Source organism: Xenopus laevis, chromosome 9_10S, assembly GCF_017654675.1.
Source record: "Xenopus laevis strain J_2021 chromosome 9_10S, Xenopus_laevis_v10.1, whole genome shotgun sequence".
NCBI classification, from domain to species: Eukaryota; Metazoa; Chordata; class Amphibia; order Anura; family Pipidae; genus Xenopus; species Xenopus laevis.
In genome coordinates this window covers 86,385,953-86,408,093 of record NC_054388.1, presented here as the reverse complement: position 1 = coordinate 86,408,093, position 22,141 = coordinate 86,385,953, and the positions used below count along the sequence as shown (strand labels likewise).

Genomic DNA, 22,141 nt, shown 5'->3' with positions numbered 1-22,141 from the left:
AGGCATGGAATCTGTTATCGAGAAAGCTCTGAATTAAGGAAAGGTGTCACCCATAGACTCAATTCTATTTAAATAATCCAAATTTTAAAAAAAATATTTGCTATTCCACTGTAATAATACAATAGTTCCTTGTACTTCATCCAAACTAAGATATAATGAATCCTTATTAGATGCAAATCAATCCTATATGATTTATTTAATGTTGAAGTGATTTTCTAGCAGGCTTAATGTATGAAGATCCATTATCTGAGCATTCTGGATAACAGATCTCATACCTGCACTACATGTTCAGGGCTATGCGAAGTGTAGTGTAATTAACTGCACTTTGCAGTCTAATTCTTCATTTTCTTGCATTCCACTCTCTATTGTATACTAGACGGAATCCTTTACATGGGTGATGGAGCATGGTGGGGGTAAATTGAGGACTACCTGGTCTATTAGGCAGGGGCAACCTACAGTATATGGTCAGTACAACGCTTTATAGAGACTGTTTCTCATTTACATCAGGCCCTGCTGATACAGGCTCTGATACACTGAGGCCACTTTGATCAAGAGCAGATTAAGCCGCTTGTTTTGGTGAGTGGGTGGAAACCAGAGAGCATGATCATAAACCTCACATTTTTTATTTGATTTTTACACTGCACCGTTTCCAATTTTTTCGGTATGACAGATCTTTGAAACCAAAATGTTATTGAATGGCCTTCATAAAAGAAAACATCAGAGAGAATCAAAGAATAATAGGACACAGAGCTGTTCCAACATGCAGAAGTGATCCTGCTGATTGATCTTGCCAGACAGGAAAGAATGAAGCTTTTATAGACAGAGGTAGACACAAGGACAAGTCACATACAGAGACAAAGCATGCACATATGTATCTGTATATAAAGAGAAATGTTTAGATTCACCCCAGAGAAAGGAAGAGCAAACTGAAGACGGAGAAGGCTGCGAGAATGTACATCAATCACAGATGGTTCCATGAAGAACATAGCAAACATTAGCTATTATATTTGTTTGCTTTATCATCCACTTTTTAATCTGACATTTTTTTATTTATATTTTTTTTCAAACCGTAGCATTCCAGATATCAAGATAAATACAAATATTCAACATAACAATGTTACAGATATAGTTTCGATTGTGTTTTCTAGTTCGTGTTGAATTTACAATTCAATTTATGATGGCGGTATCAACCTGACATTTTCATTGTTATGTGATTTAGGATGAGGCATGGGTGATGCCCACGTATGGATGCTGGATCTGTGGTTGATCGCTAATAAGTGAAGTGTGGAAGCCACATATTTGTGCAAGACTCACTGAGGCAGCTGCCGTTGGATGACCTAAACCCAGTGTCCTCCGTGACTGTCTGCCTCCGACAGACTAAACACTCGCCGTCTTCCTTTCCTGCCAGACCTTACTAGAGGGAAACATAGGGACACATCAAAGAGGCTGTAGCAGTGGAACAAATAAAGGAGAATACAAAAAGCAAAGGAGCACAGAGGTTACACATTAAAATAGCAGGTTAGACAAAGACAACAAAACAAATGCAATCTGGTATTCTAGAAGGAATGTCACCTTCTACATACAGTAAAGCATGCACACTTATAGCTCACCCACACATGCACTGAAACATAGATTTCATGCTTTATTCCATTTTTATAGACACATACAAGAGTATGTATGTATGTGTCTATATGTATTTTGTGGTCACAGCCTCATTGCACCCCCGCCTAATGTTTTTAAAAAATAGTGGTGAGCACAACTTTCCCTTGTTTGTTATATTTATTCCATTTTTACACACACACTATAGATATATAATATATATATCTCAATTCCTGGATGGACAGCACCTCTCTCCAAAAAGCTGCCCCTGTGCACGGAAACAGATTCATATACAAAAAGAACAAAATATCCTTATAAACTGAGTTCTGATGTCATCAATTATAAACGGTGAGTTCTGATGTTATTTCTGTCACATGACTCATTAAAACGTGTGTATTATAATAAATAAAGTACCCCCAGTTGCAAAATATGAGGATATTAGAAGTTACCTTGGAGTTCCATGACCTGTATAAAAACACTCTGTCTTTGACCTCATGTTTATATATGGTCATGAAACTCCTCGGTAACTTATAATATCCTTATAATTTACCAGCGGCGGGGAAGCAGAGCAAGTCCGCACTGAGCGGATAGTGGGCGGAGTCCAGACGGAAGTCGACGGGAGGATGGGGATCGAAGTGCGCTGGGCCCCTCTGAAGATGAAACATGGAGGAGCACACCCTAAACTTGTTTAGCAACTTGACCGGTGACATAGTACCATACTCAACGGGAAAACTTGTGAAAAAAAATCAAGATTTATTGAAGAAAATGCGACGCTTCGAACAACAAGGGGCACATTTACTAAGCTCGAGTGAAGGATTAGAATGAAAAAACCTTCAAATTTCGAGGATTTTTTTTTGGGTACTTCGACCATCGAATAGGCTACTTCGACCTTCCGACTACGAATCGAACGATTCGAACTAAAAATCGCTCGACTATTTGACCATTCGATAGTCGAAGTACTGTCTCTTTAAAAAAAAACTTTAACTACATACTTTAAACCTATCGAGCATCAATGTTAGCCTATGGGGACCTTCCCCATAAGGTTTCTAAGCTTTTTTTTATCAATGGATCGATGGATTTTTCGTTCGATCGAAGCATTTGCGGTAAATCCTTCGACTTCGATGTCGAAGGATTTTACTTCGAGGGTTGAATATCGAGGGTTAATTAACCCTTGATATTCGACCTTTAGTAAATGTGCCCCCAACTGTGCTCTCTCTCAAGGATAACATAGTTAGAGAAAGAGCACAGTTGGTGTTTGAAACATCCGATTTTTTTTAATAAATCTTGATTTTTTTCACAAGTATTCCCGTTGAGTGTGGTACTATGTCACTTATAATATAAAAAAAAAATATATATATATATATATATATATATATATATATATATATATATATATATATATACATATACACAAACAATATATTGTGTAATGGTGTGAACAGGCACCATACCTGAGCTCATTTCTAGCCAGCAGCTATCAGACAGAGCTGTTTCTATTGCACTGTATTTTACTCTTGTAAATGTAATGTCACTGCTGTAATTAAATGTCAGTATTCACCCTTTAAAAAAAAAGAAAATGCCTTGGAGGAGCAACTGACTAATTTTATTGAATAAAGTGTACAGCTGGTTCAGTTGCTTTATAGGTAATTAGCAACATAATTATTGATCTTGAAGAGTAATATTCTGCTCTAGAGAGAGAGGTCTTGTGAGTTTTTAATGCATTTAATAGAACAAGTACTAGTATCAGAACATCAAGGTAATACAGCTATAAGGAATAGGTAAGACACAATCTTCAATGTATGAATACATATATGGAACTCAATATAAAGGTTTTGAAAAGTAAAGGAACCCCTCCATGACATGTTCTTGTTAGTATATAAATGTAGGGAAGGGAAGCACCAACCTGCTATTCAAAAAAGAATATTCAGTACACACAATGCACACTCTCTTATTGACTGTCTAAGGCAACTCACTATTTTATGGGACTAATTTATGATGGCCTGACATTTACACACAGCACTAATGACAGAAATGGGTTGTAAAAAAAAACAAAACAATGAATCCTTCCAGATTTAACAAGTTATGTTTTATACTGGAACAGTTCCAAGTCCTTCCAACTATATAAACCTAACTTGCATTGCATTCATTCTTAGGATTCGTAGGGGTGTTAGAACTTACTGCTGAGCTTTAACACCTCATAGAACAGATTGGGGAAATTTTCCTGGCAGAAAAGTGTTCACAACTGTAAAAAAATAAATAATGAATTGATTCCCCTTCAAAGATAGAGATGTCCTTTAACCCCTCCATATTTACTACAATGCTGTTCTTTCTTTTCTGTGGAAATGCATTCTTTCTAAAGCATTTCTGCAGAGCTGGCAGGTTCAGACCAGTTAAAGGAATTTCAAGGGAAAAAGACAAAATAAACATGATTAATTTACGGCTTTGCCAGATGTACGGTAAGTGTTCTTGCTAAAATAGAACAGACTTCTGCTTACTAGAATAATTCAAGGAACAAAGAAAGCCCAATGTAGCGCAGCCCTGTCCCTCAGCCATTAGCAGATGTTTCTACTTTCAAAGATAAACAAATGGATTCAGCAATATATAAATAAATAAATTAGCACACTTGGGGGGTTATTTATCAAAGTCCCAAATCATCTCAATATTTTCTGATACAAACTCCGATCAAATCTTCTTGGTTTTTTACACTTATTTATTATTACATTTTCCCTAAAATTTGCTTTGCAGGAAAAAATCCGATTTTCACGAATTCTTCAGATTTTTTCATGGGATTTTCGCGAATTTTTTGTAATTTTCACCCGAAAACTTCAGGGTATTGCCCGAAACCCAACGCACATCAAGACATTTTTTTTGCATTCGGAGTTTAGTAAATAACCCCCCTTAGGGTTTGTATATTATGCAAAAAAAAGATTTTATTCATTCGATTTTTATTTATATTTGTCACTTGGCATCCAGGGTCCAGGGAGGCACATTTATTAAAGGTCAAATTTCAAATTCATGTGAGTTTTGTAAAACTCTATTAGGTTTGAATATACTCGAAATTCGACTGGGGGGTTATTTACAAAAAAAAAATGGAATATCTAAAACTCAGACTAATTTTACAGACCTTAAAACTTGAATTCGACTAAACTCGATTCGAGTTTTTTCTCCGAAAAAAAAACTTGAGTGGCAGGAAGGCTAGTAACATGTCCAAATTGGTGCCTGGATGTCTCCCATTGACTTATACATGAACTCGGCAGGTTTTAGTTGGCGAATAGTCGAATTCGAGTTCTTAAAGGGCCAGAGAATGAAATTCGAATTGAAGTTTGGATAATTCACAATTGGAATTTAACACTTGACAAAGATCCTCACGGGGCTCGAAACATGTTGTGTTGACAATAAAACACTGAAGTTTGATCAGTTAATCCGGCAGCATTGCCTTATTCTTGTGAACTACACTTTTTCGAATTTGAGAGTTTTGACCATAAAACATTTTTGAAAATTTGAATATTCAATTCGACCCTGAATAAATCTGCCCCAGAGTGTGTGTAAAAGTAATGTACCCTTTGGTGTAAATTGGGAGGCTATTACTTTAAAGGTGGTCTAAACCACATATCGTGACCCATTTTAATGAGTAATAACAGCCTTCTCACAATTGGATGAAGATTGGGATTTTCTGAGGGGCAAGAAATGATGGTATCTCTCAAGAGGATCACAGTCTATCTATTCCCCCCACCCTATTGCTTTGGAAGGGTAATCTCAGCCCAAGCACATAACTCCCGAGCTATACTAAAGAGACCTTCTCTGCATTATGAATAAGGGCTCAGTAGAAAAACCCTCACTTCAGGCATATTTACATCCTATACATTGATGACTGCATTTGCTCTAGCTATCTTTAAATCAGAGCCATTTAATGCTTCTTTTAATGCACTATTAAAAGTCTGTTAAAAGTGCATTCCCATTCACTTAGCAATTTTAGTTAATCGAAGATCCCTATATGGATCTTCATGCCAGCACTAATTACCTCCTGAAATTGATGGGCCATGTACAATAAAAAGGCCATTGTGGGAGTGAAAACAAAGTCTCTCTGCCAGCTGAACCTCTCGGATATTTCAGTTAAAATAGAAAACCAAATAAAAGTTCCTCCATGTAAAGTTGTTTAAACTCTAAAAAGAGTGGGTTGTCAGAAAAAATGTAAAAACTTGTTGAATGCTTTTGTATACCTGATGTTAATTTGTGTGTGCGCGTTCAACATTGCCAAACCCTGAAATCCGTGTTCAATGCATGCCTACTGATTATCAATCATGGAAGTTTACAAGGAGTATTTGATTATCTTCCTTTTCCCACAATTTGACATTGTATTTAGTATTAGTTTAAAGCCTATCATAGCACTTGCAACCATATATACACGTCTTACAGCTTGAAGTGAATGCCAATACGCCAGTTCAACCTCCCCTGATGTCCAACTTCATGCAAGGTGCAAAGTACAAGTATCGTGGTTGCAAATAGCATTAAAGGACAAGGACAGTTAAACTAAAGAAGTAGCTAGAAATGTTGCACATTATGTTTTGAGCTTCTGTACCAGCCCCAGGCAACCACAGCCCTTTAGCAGTAAAGATCTGTGTCTCCAAAGATGCCCAAGTAGCTCCCCATCTTCTTTTCTGCTGATTCACTGCACATGCTCCATGGTGCTGTCACTTACTGAGCTTAGGGAGTGACCCAAAATATACAGTACACATAGAATAGAAATGTCACAATATAAGGCTGATTAGTAATTAATATGGATAATTACTACATGGCAGCACAGAAACCAGTGCAATTAGCATCAGAATTTAATAATCAGCCCTGTAGCATCAGCTTATATTACAGGCCAGCCTGCTTTCTGCTTGATATTTTGTGACAACCCCTAAGCTTAGCTTATCAACAGCTGCTCAGAGCCCACTGAGCATGTGAGTTTTGCAGACCTTTCCAAGATGGTGACCCCCTGCGACAAGTTTGAAGTCCTGGATCATTGCTGCTATTGACAAGCTGAAACTTTAGGCTGGTATAATAAGATCAGTATGTAAAACATGGCATTTTTAGCCCTATTCATTTTTAGGATTTAGTTCTCCTTTAAGAGGTAGATATTCCCTTAGCGTGTTGTGACTTTATACTCTGACTGACTTGCATCAAGTGAATACCATGCAAATGCCACTGACATCATTGGGCAGATTTATCAAAGGTGGAATTTTACTCTAATAAATTTGAATATACTCACAAATACAATGGGAGTTTATTTATAAAAAAACAAAAAAAACTTGAACGTCTAACATTTGATCGAATAGGAACGACCTGAAAATCTGAATCAAATTTGAATGGTGTTTTCTCTCCTACAAACTCGAAAGTCAGAAAGGCAATTAACATATTCAAATGGTTCAACGGACCTCTGCCATTGACTTGTAAGGGAACTTGTCAGGTATTAGGTGATGAATATTCTAAATAGAACTGTTTCCATGGTCGAGCTGTGACAAATCTCAAATTCAAATTTACATTCAAATTGGGGGATTAAAATGCGAACGTGTGAATTTTGACACCAAAAAAAAAATTTGAGAATTCACCATTCAAATCTTAATAAATCTGCCCTCATGTGATTCAATGTGCTTGACGTGACAACATTTGCAAGTGATATTATTAATACTGATTAGAATTTAGTTCTCATTTGGTAAATTGCAGGTAAGATGCTTTTAGGCAAAAGCAATATCCTCATCTGGCTCAGTCAAACTCAAACCTGTATCTAACAGAACACTGCATCTGTAAAATCAAAATTTCGAGCCCAGTCGACACAGAAGAAACAAGAATTAATTCTTTGGACAACCAATTAATTTTTTACAGGGGCAACTTTAATTAAACCAATTATCTTAGTGTAAATAACACCAGGACTCATTTACTGTACCATGTTGTGCAGGGATGCGCACATTGTTGCACACTATAAAAAACTAGGGAAACGCAAGCTCAGCTGGAAGGAAGTTCTTGCCTTGGTCGACAACCTCTAACATATGGCAAAGGTAAGCAAAGTCAAGAGATTCAGACCTACAAGAGCGGCTATAGAAGGTCTCCCATACTAGAAGCTTTAGTCAGAAACTAAATGGCACATGCTAAGGCAATCTTTACTTTTAAAGGAGAAGTAAAGGTTAAAACTAAGTAAGCTTTACCAGAAAGGTCTATATAAATACACCAGTAAATCCTTAAAGTAATGCTGCTCTGAGTCCTCTATCAAAAGAAACACAGCATTTCTTTCCTTCTATTGTGTACACATGGGCTTCTGTATCAAACGTCCTGTTTTCATCTTAAACCTCCAGGGATTGGGCTTGAGCATGCTCCGTTTGCTCCTCTCTCCCCTCCCTGCTTTAATCTGAGCCCAGAGCTATAAGTGAGCAGTGAGAGACTTGGGCAGGAAGTGATATCACACCAATCTAAAATGGCAGCTGCTATAATAAACAAACAGAGAGCTTCTAGAGCCGTTTACTCATGTATGGTAAAGCATTCTACAGAATAAATATAATGTTATAGCTTGCACTATTGCGGCTAATCTATTGGCAATAAACTGCTTCAGCAGCTTTCCTTCTCCTTTAAAGGAGAAGGAAAGTTGTTAACCACTTGGGGGTGTCAAATGTTAGGCACCCCCAAGTGAATGTATTTCTTACCTGAAAACCCGGGCAGGTGTATCTATCAGCAGAAAACTGCACCGACCCGGGGTTATTCCAGTGAGCACCACAGATCGATCCTCTTCCGGCTTCTTCTGTCTTCAAATTTCCAGAGGCAGACGCATGTGCAGTAGAATGAAAAGCCAAATTCTTTGTTAAAGGGATCCTGTTATCGGAAAACATGTTTTTTTTCAAAACGCATTAGTTAATAGAGCTACTCCAGCAGAATTCTGCACCGAAATCCATTTCTCAAAAGAGCAAACAGATTTTTTTATATTCAATTTTGAAATCTGACATGGGGCTAGACATTTTGTCAATTTCCCAGCTGCCCCTGGTCATGTGACTTGTGCCTGCACTTTAGGAGAGAAATGCTTGAAGTTTATCAGAGCACAAGTCACATGACTTGGGGCAGCTGGGAAATTGACAATATGTCTAGCCCCATGTCAGATTTCAAAATTGAATATAAAAAAATCTGTTTGCTCTTTTGAGAAAGATTTCAGTGCAGAATTCTGCTGGAGCAGCACTATTAACTGATTCATTTTGAAACTTTTTTCCCCATGACAGTATCCCTTTAAGGCACTCGTGTTCCCCATCAATTTAATTTTTTCTACATCCCCCTTGTCTCTTTATTCTTTGACCAGTTATCCTGAGTTTGACCCACATCTCCAAAAGTTCCAGATAATATACTTGCTTGGCTACAGCCACTTATGGCCGATACAGGTCATTCTTCAGTAGTTCATCAGGCCTTGAAATAATCGAATGAACCTAATAATTTACTAAACTGACATTATTCCAATCTGCACAGAGTTGGGTTATTAGGACCCAGACACACTGACAGTAGCTGTTCCCATGACAGTATCCCTTTAAGATTCGGCTTTTCACTCTAATGCACATGCTCAGCTGCAAGACAGAAGAAGCCAGAAAAAAGCGCTCTAACATTTGGCACCCCCAAGTGGTTAACGACTTTCCTTCTCCTTTTATGGAAACTTATCCGCACTCACTAACTTGTAACTCTGTTGTTACTTATTAGCCTCTCACAGCCCAATCCACTGTACAAAAGTCAAAATGTAATTAATTGAAAGCCATTGAGTGCAAACAGTGCGTGGAATGCACAATGTTTCCATGGGCCCCAGGCTGGAGCCTCCGGGATCCTTGTGCATTGCGCGCACTGTTGAAATCTTTGACTAGGAGCTATAAAGTACCAGTTCCCTGGTAAAATTGCTGCATGCTTGCATTTATTCTATCTGTATAGTCATGGACAAAATGTAACATCTAAAACTGTTGCTAATATTTATTGCAAATTTAGGAGCCCCAATTTCTCTCACACACCTCTGATATAATGACACTCCATAAGGGCATCACCTTACCTGATGGACTGTGCAGTGTGGAGGGAGTGGACGTTAAGCTGGTGGTTACAGAATCACAAACACCGGTGCTTCCACTGGAGCTGCCACTGGAAGGAGGGGATGGTGAGGATGCTGGAGAAGAGCTGTGCTGGTTTACACATTGTGCAACTGCAAAGCCTGCAAAGGAACACCATTCATTAGTATCCATTCACAAATTAAATTAAATGGGTTGTTCACCTTTGCAATAACTTTATGTAGGAAGAGATATTCTGAGACAAGCTGCAATTTTTATTATTTGTTTTTTTTAATTATTTAGCAGCTTTGCAATTTTCAATTTCAGCGATCTATAATAGCTAAGGTCCAAATTACCCTAGCAACCTATTTGAACAACAGATTTGAATATGAAAAGGAGAGGGCCTGAATAAAAAGGCGAGTAATAAAAAGTAGCAATAACAATAATTTTGCAGCCTTACAGAGCATTTGTTTTTAGATGGGGTCAGTGACTCCTATTTGAAAGCTGAAGAGTCAGAAGAAGAAGGCAAATAATTTAAAACTTAAAGAACAATTAAAGTTGCATAGAATTTGGCATTCTATAACATACTAAAAGTTAACCTAAAGGTGAACCCTGCGTCATGTAAATAAATCATTTTCATAATAATATAGTTTTTTAGTAGTATGTGCATTTGGGTAATCATAAATAGAAATTTTTAAAACAAGGGTCACCCCTGGGATTGTACGATTCACGTTGCACACAAACAAACCAAACAAACCATACATGTTAGGTCACATGAGCCAATTAACACAGAGTTCTGTCTTTTGATCCACACTTCTTCCTGTTACAGTTACAGCTGCAGTATTTCTGGTCAGGTGATCTCTGAGGCAGCACACAGACCATCACAAAATGGGGGCTCAAGGCAAGAGATGTAAAAGGGTAATATTTACTCAAATATATATACCTGGTTGGTAAGATTCTTTGATATAAACGATCTGTTGCTTAAATATTTCTTTTGGGGGTAAACTTTTCCTTTAATGACAGTCTTACAATGTCACAATATATGCAGTAGCATTACCATATACATGACAAAAATCACGGTAGACAAATGCAGCCTTTCCTGTGATGCCACAACATCGGTAATTTAAATGAGAGAACAACGTTTGAAATTAAGGGGCCTATTTATGAAGCCGCAAATTTTTAAAGGGGGAAACCTTGAATTTTCTGAGATTTATTATGCTCTGAAGCTGCTAAAAATCCAAATCCAAAAATACTCCAGCTAAAACCTGTCAAAATCATGTAGAAGTCAATGGCAGATGGCCCCTTTAACAATGTTTTGTGCCATTAGGATTCTCATTAGTTTCGGGCTGTTTGACGCTGACTTTTGTTCGATAATCCGATGAATGGATCGGTTTGTTGAGTTGCACGATTCAAATTGATGTACACTTTTGTAGTGACTTTTTCCCCACACCAACTTTTTTGAACAGATTTATTGGTAAATTAAGGGGATTTGGGTTGGGTTGAAATGTTTTTTTAATTATGGTGAGAAAAAAAAAAATCTAGTTTTAGTAAATAGCCCCTAAATGTGCACTGGCATTTGACACTTTGTACCAGTCATAATTATACCACTTATCCCATAGGCAATTTATCAAGAGCACCGGGGAGTTTGTTACGCCACTTTGTAGAGGCTGGCAATCTACCATGATAAAGATACAGCACACATTTTATTATCTCATTATCTACTGGGTGTCATACCCTCTAGCAGCCCATACATCATTTTTAAGGGTGTTAATGTGCCAGTGTTTTTATCCATTACTATTTAATAGGTTAAAGAGCATAATCACACAACAGATGCCAGCTTGGGAAAAGTCCTGGAGAGGGAGCATGAAAAAGAAGATATTCTGCATAAAATCCTCCTGAGCATGTAAAGGGTGTTAACCTGTAGGAACTAGGACAGCATCTATACTTATTTATTTTTAAGGCAAAACATTTTACTACAGAAAGTTTGGCAATAACAAAACTATGGGAAACATCATTGATTGATTCTGGTACTGCCGCATAACCCATATGTTTCCAGTTAGAAAGAAAAAAAAAATCATTATTTCTTTAAAAATAACCTGCAGTGATAGGACTTCATACCACAGCTTTTATTCTAAATAGTCAGCTGTATTTACCAGTGGTGTTCAAAGAACTTCACCACAGAAATATGTATGGTAATGAAAGTACAGTGAACAGGAAAAGGGTTTCCCTGAGGTTATGCCAATCCCTTAGTTCAGAGAATTTCAAGTACATTCAGTGAAAGATCTTCTTGCCTCCAGGGTTTTCATGACTACAGTGATTTAATGTTAAAAAAAAAAAATCATATGGACCTGATACAGGTAAGGGACCCGTTATCCGAAAACCAATTATCCTGAAAGGCAGTTAAAGGGCATGTAAAGGCAAAAAAATAAATCCCATTTTTACTTTCTTTAATGAAAAAGAAACCTATCTCCTATATACTTTAATTGAAAAATGTGTACTGTTTTTATAAGAAGCCTGACTGTCTGCAGTGAAATTCTCCCTTCATTTACTGCGGTGGTTAGGAATTGTCAGATGGTCCCTAACTGCTGAGCAGGGAAACAATCATACTTATGAACAGCAGGGGGAGCATTCATTTCTGTATTTCACTTTGAACTGAACATTATAACACCAGGATTATTTGAAAAGAATTGTCTGACATCACTACGGCACTAAAAAATTCCCAGAATTCCTTCACTCATTCTCATTATGAAACAAGTTTTTTGCAAGACATGAAGCCAAATAGATCCTGACACTCCTTATATTATCCTAGGGTAATGCTCCTGAAGATCCATAAGCAATAGTAAATTCCCCAAGAAAAATACCCAATGATGAAATAGCAAACATTTATTACTTGTATCAAAGTAATGTGTTGCATCAGACACTTTCAAAACAACAATGATTAAAGGGCAAATTGTTATTATTATTATATATTATTATTAATATCGACCTGGTAAACTGCTAATACCATAATTTTTTGGTTTTGAATTACAAGTATGGGACCTGTTATCCAGAATGCTTAGGACCTGGAGTTTTACAGATAACAGATATTTCTATAATTTGGATTTTCATACCTTAAGACTGCTAGCAAATCATATAAACATTAAATAAACTAAATAGGATGGTTTTGACTCCAATAACAATTAATGTATCTTAGTTTGGATCAAGTACAAGGCACTGTTTTACTATTAAACAGTAAAAGGAAATCCTTTTTAAAAATGTGGACTATTTGGACAAAATGGAGTCTATGGGAGATTGCCTTTCTGTAAGTCATAGCTTTCTGGATAGCAGATCCCATAACTGTATTTGGCTTTCAGTTCTAAACCTCTTCATAGTTACACATTCTATCCAGCCTCTATGGTCAGTGACTGTGTTAACCAGAAAGTGGGTATATAGTTAGGAGAGACATGATTTAATTTCTTCTTCTTAGGCTTAGACAAAGGTTGTCTTTTATTCATCCTTAATTAACAGTGATCGCTTAATAAAACGAAGAATTGAAACGTGAAATCCCCACAAGCAAAAAAAAATGAACCCTGGTAGAAACAAATAGAACAAAAAGCAGCAGCTCTGAGCACAATAACCATTCAAATCATTGCTCCCCAATGCAAATCATATGTGGGGAGAAAATGAATGAAAAAATATTAAAGTATTAGTAATGGTAAACCAGGTGTTTACTATGATTATTATTCTGCAGTTCATCTCATACATGTTCTCTTCTTCATGCTCAGATATGTGAGCAGGTAAGTGCATTTATGTTTAATTTTCAAATTTGTTTTGTGTGAAAACTTGTAAATTAAAATTTAAAAGCACCAACTCAAGTGTGAATTTGAATCTCGATCATGGAAACAGTTCGAATATTCGCCACCTAAGGGTCAGGGTACACAGGCAGACTAGTGGAGATTAGTCGTCCGACAACAAATCTCCTCTTCTTCGGGGGCGATTAATCTCCCCAAACTGCCTTCTATAATGAAAATCGCCTGCAGGAAGGCACTCGGAGCGATTAGTTTTTCGAAGTTGCCCGAAGTTTCCTCATGAGGCAACTTCGGCGACTTCGGAAAATGAATTGCTCTGAATTCCTTCCTGCTGGCGATTTTCATTATAGAAGGCAGGGGAAAGCAGTTCGGGGAGATTAATCGCCCCGAAGAAGAGGAGATTTGTCGCCGGGTGACTAAATCACCCCCGAATCTGCCTGTGTGCCCTGACCCTAAAACCTGCCAAGCTCATTTACAAGTCAATGACAGAGGTCTGTTGAACTATTTGAATATGTTAATTGCCTTCCTGCATTCAAGACTATTTGATCAAATATTAGACGTTCGAGTTTTTTCATAAATAACCTCCCATTTGAGTTGTAAGTACATTTGAATTTATTAGAGTTAAAAAAAATTCACTTAAATGGATACTGTCATGGGAGAACATTTTTTTTTCAAAATGAATCAGTTAATAGTGCTGCTCCAGCAGAATTCTGCAGTGAAATCCATTTCTCAAAAGAGCAAACAGATTTTTTTTATAATCAATTTTGAAATCTGACATGGGGCTAGACATTTTGTCAGTTTTCCAGCTGCCCCCTGGTCATGTGACTTGTGCCTGCACTTTAGGAGAGAAATGCTTTCTGGCAGGCTGCTGTTTTTCCTTCTCAATGTAACTGAATGTGTCTGAGTAAGACATGGGTTTTAACTATTGAGTGTTTTTCTTAGATCTAACAGGCAGCTGTTATCTTTTGTTAGGGAGCTGTTATCTGGTTACCTTCCCATTGTTCTTTTGTTTGGCTGCTGGGGCTGAAAAGGGAGGGGTTATATCACTCCAACTTGCAGTACAGCAGTAAAGAGTGATTGAAGTTTATCAGAGCACAAGTCACATGACCAGGGGCAGCTGGGAAATTGACAATATGTCTAGCCCCATGTCAGATTTCAAAATTGAATATAAAAAAATCTGTTTGCTCTTTTGAGAAATGGATTTCAGTGCAGAATTCTGCTGGAGCAGCACTATAAACTGATTCATTTTGGAAAAAAATGTTTTCCCATGACAGTAGCCCTTTAAATTCGACCTTTGATAAATAACTCCCTTAATATGTCTCAGTACATTCTATATAAAAGATATCTGTCTTTGTTATAACACACATAATTAAACTTGCCTGGTACAGAACCAGATGGGAAGTAATTATTTAAGTACAATGTTGAGCTTGACTGCCTTATCTTTTCCCATGCTTAGCTGCTATGTAACCAAGTCTTATATTGATTCCTTCTTTTCTATATAGCATGGCATATAGTAATCGGCATAACACACAAAAGAGAAACATATCAGTAATAAGCACAATACTATAGTGATTTTCCATTATTCACCCATTTGAACAATGTAAAAAAAAACAGCATGAGACAGTATGTAGCAAAATGATAAGATCCATAGGCAGAAATGTATCCAAGTGTTCGTTTTGTTTACTTCTCAGGTATATGCCAGCTAATAAACCTACTTATGCCACCAAAATGTATATCAATAAACTCATACATAAGGATTTTTTACATTGTGTAATAGAAATAAAAGCATCAATAACAATTTTTATAAAGGTTTCATAGAATGATTGTTTCCAACCCCCAAAAAATGGATCATTACAATTCTGCATAAAGAATATCCAGTTGCTGGTGAAGTATATTGTTTTTAGGGCAGTCTTTGCATATAGTTGCAGAGTTCCTAGCGATGAAAGCATGTGATTTAATACATAAAAGTACTGGCAAGGCTATGAAATTACATGATCTGTACCAGATTTCTTTCCAGTTCTAATTCTACACAGAGAGTTGTGGCAGTGTTTCATAGAAAAGAATTTTATTGGCGTAATTGGATTTCTAATAATTTCATTTCCCAGAAAGTATTTGTTTTTGTCAACCAGGTGGTTTCTGGCAGATTAGCGGCAATTCAGTTTTCTCAGTTTAAGTTACAACCTAAAAAATATGTTCTCTACGCTACATTGAACCACCATGAACACTTTTTTTTTTTTTTTTTTTTTTTTTTACATTTTTTGGGATCTGAGTGGCATTACAATAAGGAGATTTTTAGTTTAACTTACCATTAAATCTCTTTCTCTCTAGGCACTCGGGGGACACAGGAACCATGGGGTTAAGCTCCTCCTTCCAGGAGGCAGGACACTGAAGCAAAGTTGAACTCCTCCTTCTCCCTCCTATATATCCCTCCTGCTCAACTCCCATATTCAGTTTGATAACAAGCAGAAAACAAGGAACTATATACACAAAACCAAAAGTCAAAAATTATGGGAAAAACGCTTTCCCATTTATGGCCAATGAAGGCCTGTTTCAGGGGGGCGTTCCTGTGCCCCCCGAGTGCCTAGATAGAAAGAGATTTAACGGTAAGTTATACTAAAAATCTCCTTTTCTCTTACGGCTCGGGGGACAGAGGAACCATGGGGACTTACAAAAGCAGTACCTTTATCCCTTAATTCAGGGAGGGAAGAACCTTGGATACAGGACACTGAAAAAAATTAATATGGGAGTAAAGCAGGAGGTATATATAGGAGAGAGAAGGAAGAGTTCAGCTTTGCTTCAGTGCCCTGCCTCCTGGAAGGAGGAGCTTAACCCCATGGTTCCTCTGGCCCCCGAGCCGTAAGAAAAAAAATACATTGTGAGAAAGGGTAAACAACTACTGTCAGTGTGTCTGGGTCCTAATGACCAAACTTTGTGCAGATTGGAATAATCTCAGTTTAGTAAATTATTAGGGTCATTCAATTATTTCAAGGCCTGATGAACTACTGAAGAATGACCTGTATCGGCCATAAGTGGCTGTAGCCAAGCAAGTATATTATCTGGAACTTTTGGAGATTTGGGTCAAACTCAGCATAACTGGTCAACTTGCACCAGAGGAAGGAATTTAGGGGTCCGAAACATGTAGTGCGTCAATAAAAACTACATTATTCACATTTTGAAGACTCTCCAGTTTCCTTCATGCTTCCTGTTACTGCTGTGGAGATGGCTACTCCATCAACCTGTTGAAGAGTCTGACTATCAAGTCATTTGGAGGATCGTTTGGGAATAAAAATCTGAATTCTTAATGATGAAAGTTGAGTGTAGGACTGGCCATACTGGGGATGACTTTGACGTAGTTGGCCATCTTAAATATTTTGCAATATATGGACAAACAATCCCTGTTTTGTTTAAAGGGTAAGGCATTTTTCAGTAGCAGTATGCACAAAATGTCTCTGTCTTAAATAGATCTCTTGTATTTGTCTAGGCAGGCAGATGGGCAAACACTTTGCTTTGAAGCTTTGCATTAAGCTTTGGTTGGTGTCTGTATGCCGGCAGGCAGACACTAGGAATATATTTTGCAGCAAAAACACATGCAACCAAACGAAGGTAAATGCTTGTGGCTACACAGCCTCAAAGAACTTAAATATACTTGGAAAAATGCATATGCTGAGAAAACACAACAAAAAAAACTTAAATGAACTTTAGAGACTAACTAGGTTGATAAGATTGGTCTTTATCTATAGGCATGAATTCTACTACTATGTAATCTTGTTATCATTTTACATAGTTACATAGTTAAACTGGGTTGAAAAAAGACAAAGTCTATCTATCAAGTTCAACCCCTCCAAATGAAAACCCAGCATCCCTATCGTAATCAATATCCTCCTATTTCTTCCTGGCCCAGAACCATGGTGTCAACTTCAACGAAAACACACTCGGCGGATTTAGGTGAAGAAAAGTGAGACTTTGCATTTAGTACCGAATTCGGCCGATTGTGTTTGTGCCAGAGCCTACATAAGAGTTCAAGACGCAAAAGAAGAAGGAAGATACTGCTAGCGGTCGTGTACTGACAACGGCCTGTGGATTTCAGCAGGCTGATTTTGCCCTAGCATATAAGACATTCTGAGTAGCAAACATTGGGTCTGGCAATCACATTTTACAAGGCACGATATCTGTAGCTCTAGTTTCTCTTTTGTTTACAAGATTATTCATGTCATTGGGTAACTAATGTTTATACTGATGGGACATATCTGTGGAACTGATATTTTTGATGCATTACATCAAAATATGCAATCTTGTCGCAAGTATAAAGGGCTATTTTCACATAACTGCTGGTGTCTTATGATAATTGCTAAGCAAAGGTAACTTATTCCATTGCCTTGGGGGGAATGTTCATTTGTCACATTCCTTACCTTCACAAATTTATTGTGACTTACTGCACTAAAATAGAATTGCATCTTTACTTGAACCTATTGTACAATATTATTGCAGTACAACCAGAGTGTAAGGTGACAAACATAAAACATACATATGAATCATTAGTAGTAGCACCTACACAAATATAAAACTGTATAAGCAAAGATAATGTAGTCATATATGTACCTGACACTTCAAGCAAGATTACAGAATGAAAACTAACAACCCTTACTGAACCAGATTGAGTTACGGTTGTGTACACTACTAGGCATTGTCCCATATAGCTTTTTTTTTTTAATATATAACTTAATCGGAGGGCTATGTGATAGCCATGGGTCATGGTAACTTGAGAGAAGGTTAACATTCTCAGATTTGCCGGCAAAACCTTCAAAGAATTGAGTGGGAAAATTGAATAAAAGAAAATATGCATGCACAAGAACACACAGACCTAGCCAGTAATCACCCCTCAAAAAGCAACTGAAGAACTGGCGCAACAAGGCAATTCAATGTGAAGAAGTTCCTGTACTTTTATTATTTTATCTATGAGGTCTTGGTGATATGCCTCTCTGTCAAGTGTTGAAGGGAAAATATGATAAAATTTACAGACGAAACGAAAAAAATAAAGTTATAGTAGCTCGTCACCATGTACAATTCAATTGTACCATTTATGATGTGCTTATAAATAATGTTGTAATTTTCTTTTCTCTTTACACTGATATGGTTATGAGCTCTAAGAATAAGATGCTTTGTACAGTAACATTTTACACATTTTCTTTATATGTCAAATTTGAAAAATTGTTCACTTGTTGAAGGGTATGTATGTATGAATAGAAAGGTAGAAGAAGAGGTGACCATGGACTTATTTGTGGGCTAACTTATAGACAATTATATACTGAAATAATTCTCTTGAATATTTTGATTGCCTGGAATTATTCAGGGCACCTATAATCAGGGCTGCCATGACAGGTGTGGTTGGGGGTTAGTTGGACAAACTTTCCTCCCGATAGTCCAGAATTAAGGGCCTTCAAATGGTGTTTTTGAAAAATCAGCAGGGTTTGTGCATAATGTAGCAAGAGTTGTTCATAATGGAGCATGGCTTATTAAGCCATCCAGTTCTTTAAAGTTAGGCCCCCATTTTTATGATTTGGCAGGGCCTACCCAGGGACTGGATGGACATTGGGTCAATACCGCATGCCCACCGGAGTGGCCCATACTTAAATAATGGCTCTGCCCATAAAATGGATCCTTCAGAAGAACTTTTAGAAAAATAATTTACAGTAACATAAAAGTGAGTTGAACAGAAGGTCAGCTATTTTCCTTGATTAACTGCCATGGGAGAGGTTGTTGAAAGCTTGTAAACTACTTGAAAGCAAATTTTAATAGCACATGCTATGGCAATTCCCCATAAATACACAAAAAAGCCATAGCCTTTCTTTTATAATTCTCTGCAAGCAGTGTGTGCCAATGTTTTCTCTGGGCATAATGAAGGAGCTGGTTGCCAATAGAGAAATTACTATAACAGGGGTAACACACTAGTGACTATCAGCCATTGTTGAAAAAACATTACCTTTGTGTAATGGCAGAGAACACATCTATCTGCGGCAATATAGGTGCAGAATGTGACAAAAGTAATTGCTATTAGGAGACATAAATAATATAATAAATGATGATGATGATATAAATAAGTGTTACTTGTAAGAAAATATTTAATATATCCTTTTTTTGGGTGAATCCAACCTTTTGTTAAACCAATGCTGTTTTACACATGAAGCTCTGAAGGACCAGTATAAAAAAAACAAATCAGTCACTATACTGCATTTATTTACTGCTGTTTACTCCATGCGTTGAAAGAACTCAAGAGTGAGAAACCCCAGAGGAGAGATAATCTATCTCCATAATTAGCCAAACGTGTGTCTTGTTTTCATCAGCCAATTTATTACTCACTTGAAATAGATTGACTGTATGTGACCTCAACAGTAACAATAAAGGATTAACAGCTGCATCACTGCACCGCAGCAACACATTAATGACACATAAAGGGGTAATATCACTGGGGCAGGACAGGTTTGTCAGGCAATATGACCTGGGGAGTGGCTACAGTAAATATTAATAAATTAAATGTCAGTACTAGCAACATCATCTGACGTTTCTGTCTACTTTGATCCAGATATTTCCAACTATGCTGAGATTCCAACTCACATGGATAGGGAGTGTCATTGTTACATGCTAAGGTGACGGATACTGCTATTTGTGCTAATGCCCTGGCCAGCAGAGTCTTCTTTACAAAACTATACCCCTTATTTTAAAGAAGAAGTGTGTCAGTGCCAATTTTATTCTTTCGGGGGTGTCTAATAAATTGGCAGCCCCAGCATTTTTTAATACCCTTCTCTTCAAATTTGGCTAATTCATTTAGGACAACACACTTAAATACGCTGATTCATAGTCAAGAATGCAACAAGAGCACAAGGCTGTATTTTTTAGTTGCCACGGCCAATGGCTCCAGCTGAATGGGAAATACCGAACAGCCTAAAAATGCTCCAGGGATCAATGTGTGGCTGAAAAGCACCAGTTCTATCCCTGATGGGTATCGTCTGATGAGCCCCCTTGTGTACAAAGAACCCAAGAAGAGTATGTATTGTGCATATCCCCTCCCCATCCCATTTTGTTATCCTAAGGGTGTTTTGTGCATATAAACTAAGCAATATGGCAGTTGATATGTATTGCAGAAGGCAGTACATACAGTAGAACAGATACGATTTCTTAAAGGAATTGTTCAGTATAAAAATAAAAACTGGGTATAATAAAAATGTTTCTAATATAGTTAGTTAGGCAAAAATGTAATGTATAAAGCCTGGAGTGACTGGATATTAGAGATGTCGCGAACTGTTCGCCGGCGAACTTGTTCGCGCGAACATCGGGTGTTCGCGCTCGCCGGAAGTTCGCGAACGTCGCGCGACGTTCGCCATTTTGGGTTCGCCATTGTTGGCGCTTTTTTTTGCCCTCTCACCCCAGACCAGCAGGTACATGGCAGCCAATCAGGAAGCTCTCCCCTGGACCACTCCCCTTCCCTATAAAAACCGAAGCCCTGCAGCGTTTTTTCACTCTGCCTGTGTGTGCTGAAGAGATAGTGTAGGGAGAGAGCTGCTGCCTGTTAGTGATTTCAGGGACAGTTGAAAGTTTGCTGGCTAGTAATCGTTTTGATACTGCTCTGTTATTGGAGGGACAGAAGTCTGCAGGGGTTTGAGGGACATTTTAGCTTAGGTAGCTTTGCTGGCTAGTAATCTACCTTCTACTGCAGTGCTCTGTATGTAGCTGCAGTGGGCAGCTGTCCTGCTTCTGATCTCATCTGCTGACTGCTGCAATAACAGTAGTCCTTGTAAGGACTGCTTTTATTTATTTTTTGTTGTTTTACTACTACTACTACTACTACTACTATAAGAGCCCAGTGCTATTAGTCTAGCAGTGTTGGGGAGTGGGACTGGTGTGCTAATCTGCTGCTCCTAGTAGTTCAGCAGCACCAACTTTAATTTTTTTTTTTTAATATTCATTTTTTTTTTATTTTACTTTTTTTATTTTACTACCGCTGTAGTAGTGTATAAGTTGACCTTTTAGGCATTATTTGCCCTGTAGGCATTATTTGCACACTGTTTTCTTCAACCCGCCATCGAGCTGTGTGACCTTGTTCCCATTCTGTCTAAATATCCATAATATTACCGTCTCCAGAAAAAACACCGGAGTCACTTTTTTCAAGCAGCATTCATATATTTTACGTAATCCGTATCCACCGCTGTAGTAGTGTATACGTTGGCCTTGTAGGCATTATTTGCACACTGTTTTCTTCAACCCGCCATCGAGCTGTGTGACCTTGTTCCCATTCTGTCTAAATATCCATAATATTACCGTCTCCAGAAAAAACACCGGAGTCACTTTTTTCAAGCAGCATTCATATATTTTACGTAATCCGTATCCACCGCTGTAGTAGTGTATACGTTGGCCTTGTAGGCATTATTTGCACACTGTTTTCTTCAACCCGCCATCGAGCTGTGTGACCTTGTTCCCATTCTGTCTAAATATCCATAATATTACCGTCTCCAGAAAAAACACCGGAGTCACTTTTTTCAAGCAGCATTCATATATTTTACGTAATCCGTATCCACCGCTGTAGTAGTGTATACGTTGGCCTTGTAGGCATTATTTGCACACTGTTTTCTTCAACCCGCCATCGAGCTGTGTGACCTTGTTCCCATTCTGTCTAAATATCCATAATATTACCGTCTCCAGAAAAAACACCGGAGTCACTTT

The 22,141-nt window shown here is 37.7% G+C and overlaps 1 protein-coding gene across 7 annotated transcripts in view; it reads right to left on the bottom strand.

The window, feature by feature from the left end:
- clec16a.S (C-type lectin domain family 16 member A S homeolog) overlaps nt 1-22,141 on the bottom strand; it is a 130,061-nt gene that overhangs the window by 6,858 nt on the left and 101,062 nt on the right. For 5 of the 7 annotated variants that reach the window (XM_041579129.1, XM_041579130.1, XM_041579131.1 and 2 more), the window contains 2 exons: nt 9,647-9,802; nt 1,315-1,410 (listed from right to left, as the gene is read on the bottom strand). In XM_041579129.1, coding sequence (XP_041435063.1) covers nt 1,315-1,410; nt 9,647-9,802 — 252 coding nt within the window. Of the gene's footprint in view, nt 1-1,314; nt 1,415-9,646; nt 9,803-22,141 lie in introns of all 7 variants that reach the window. The other 2 variants (XM_018239083.2, XM_018239079.2) reach the window with 2 other exon arrangements.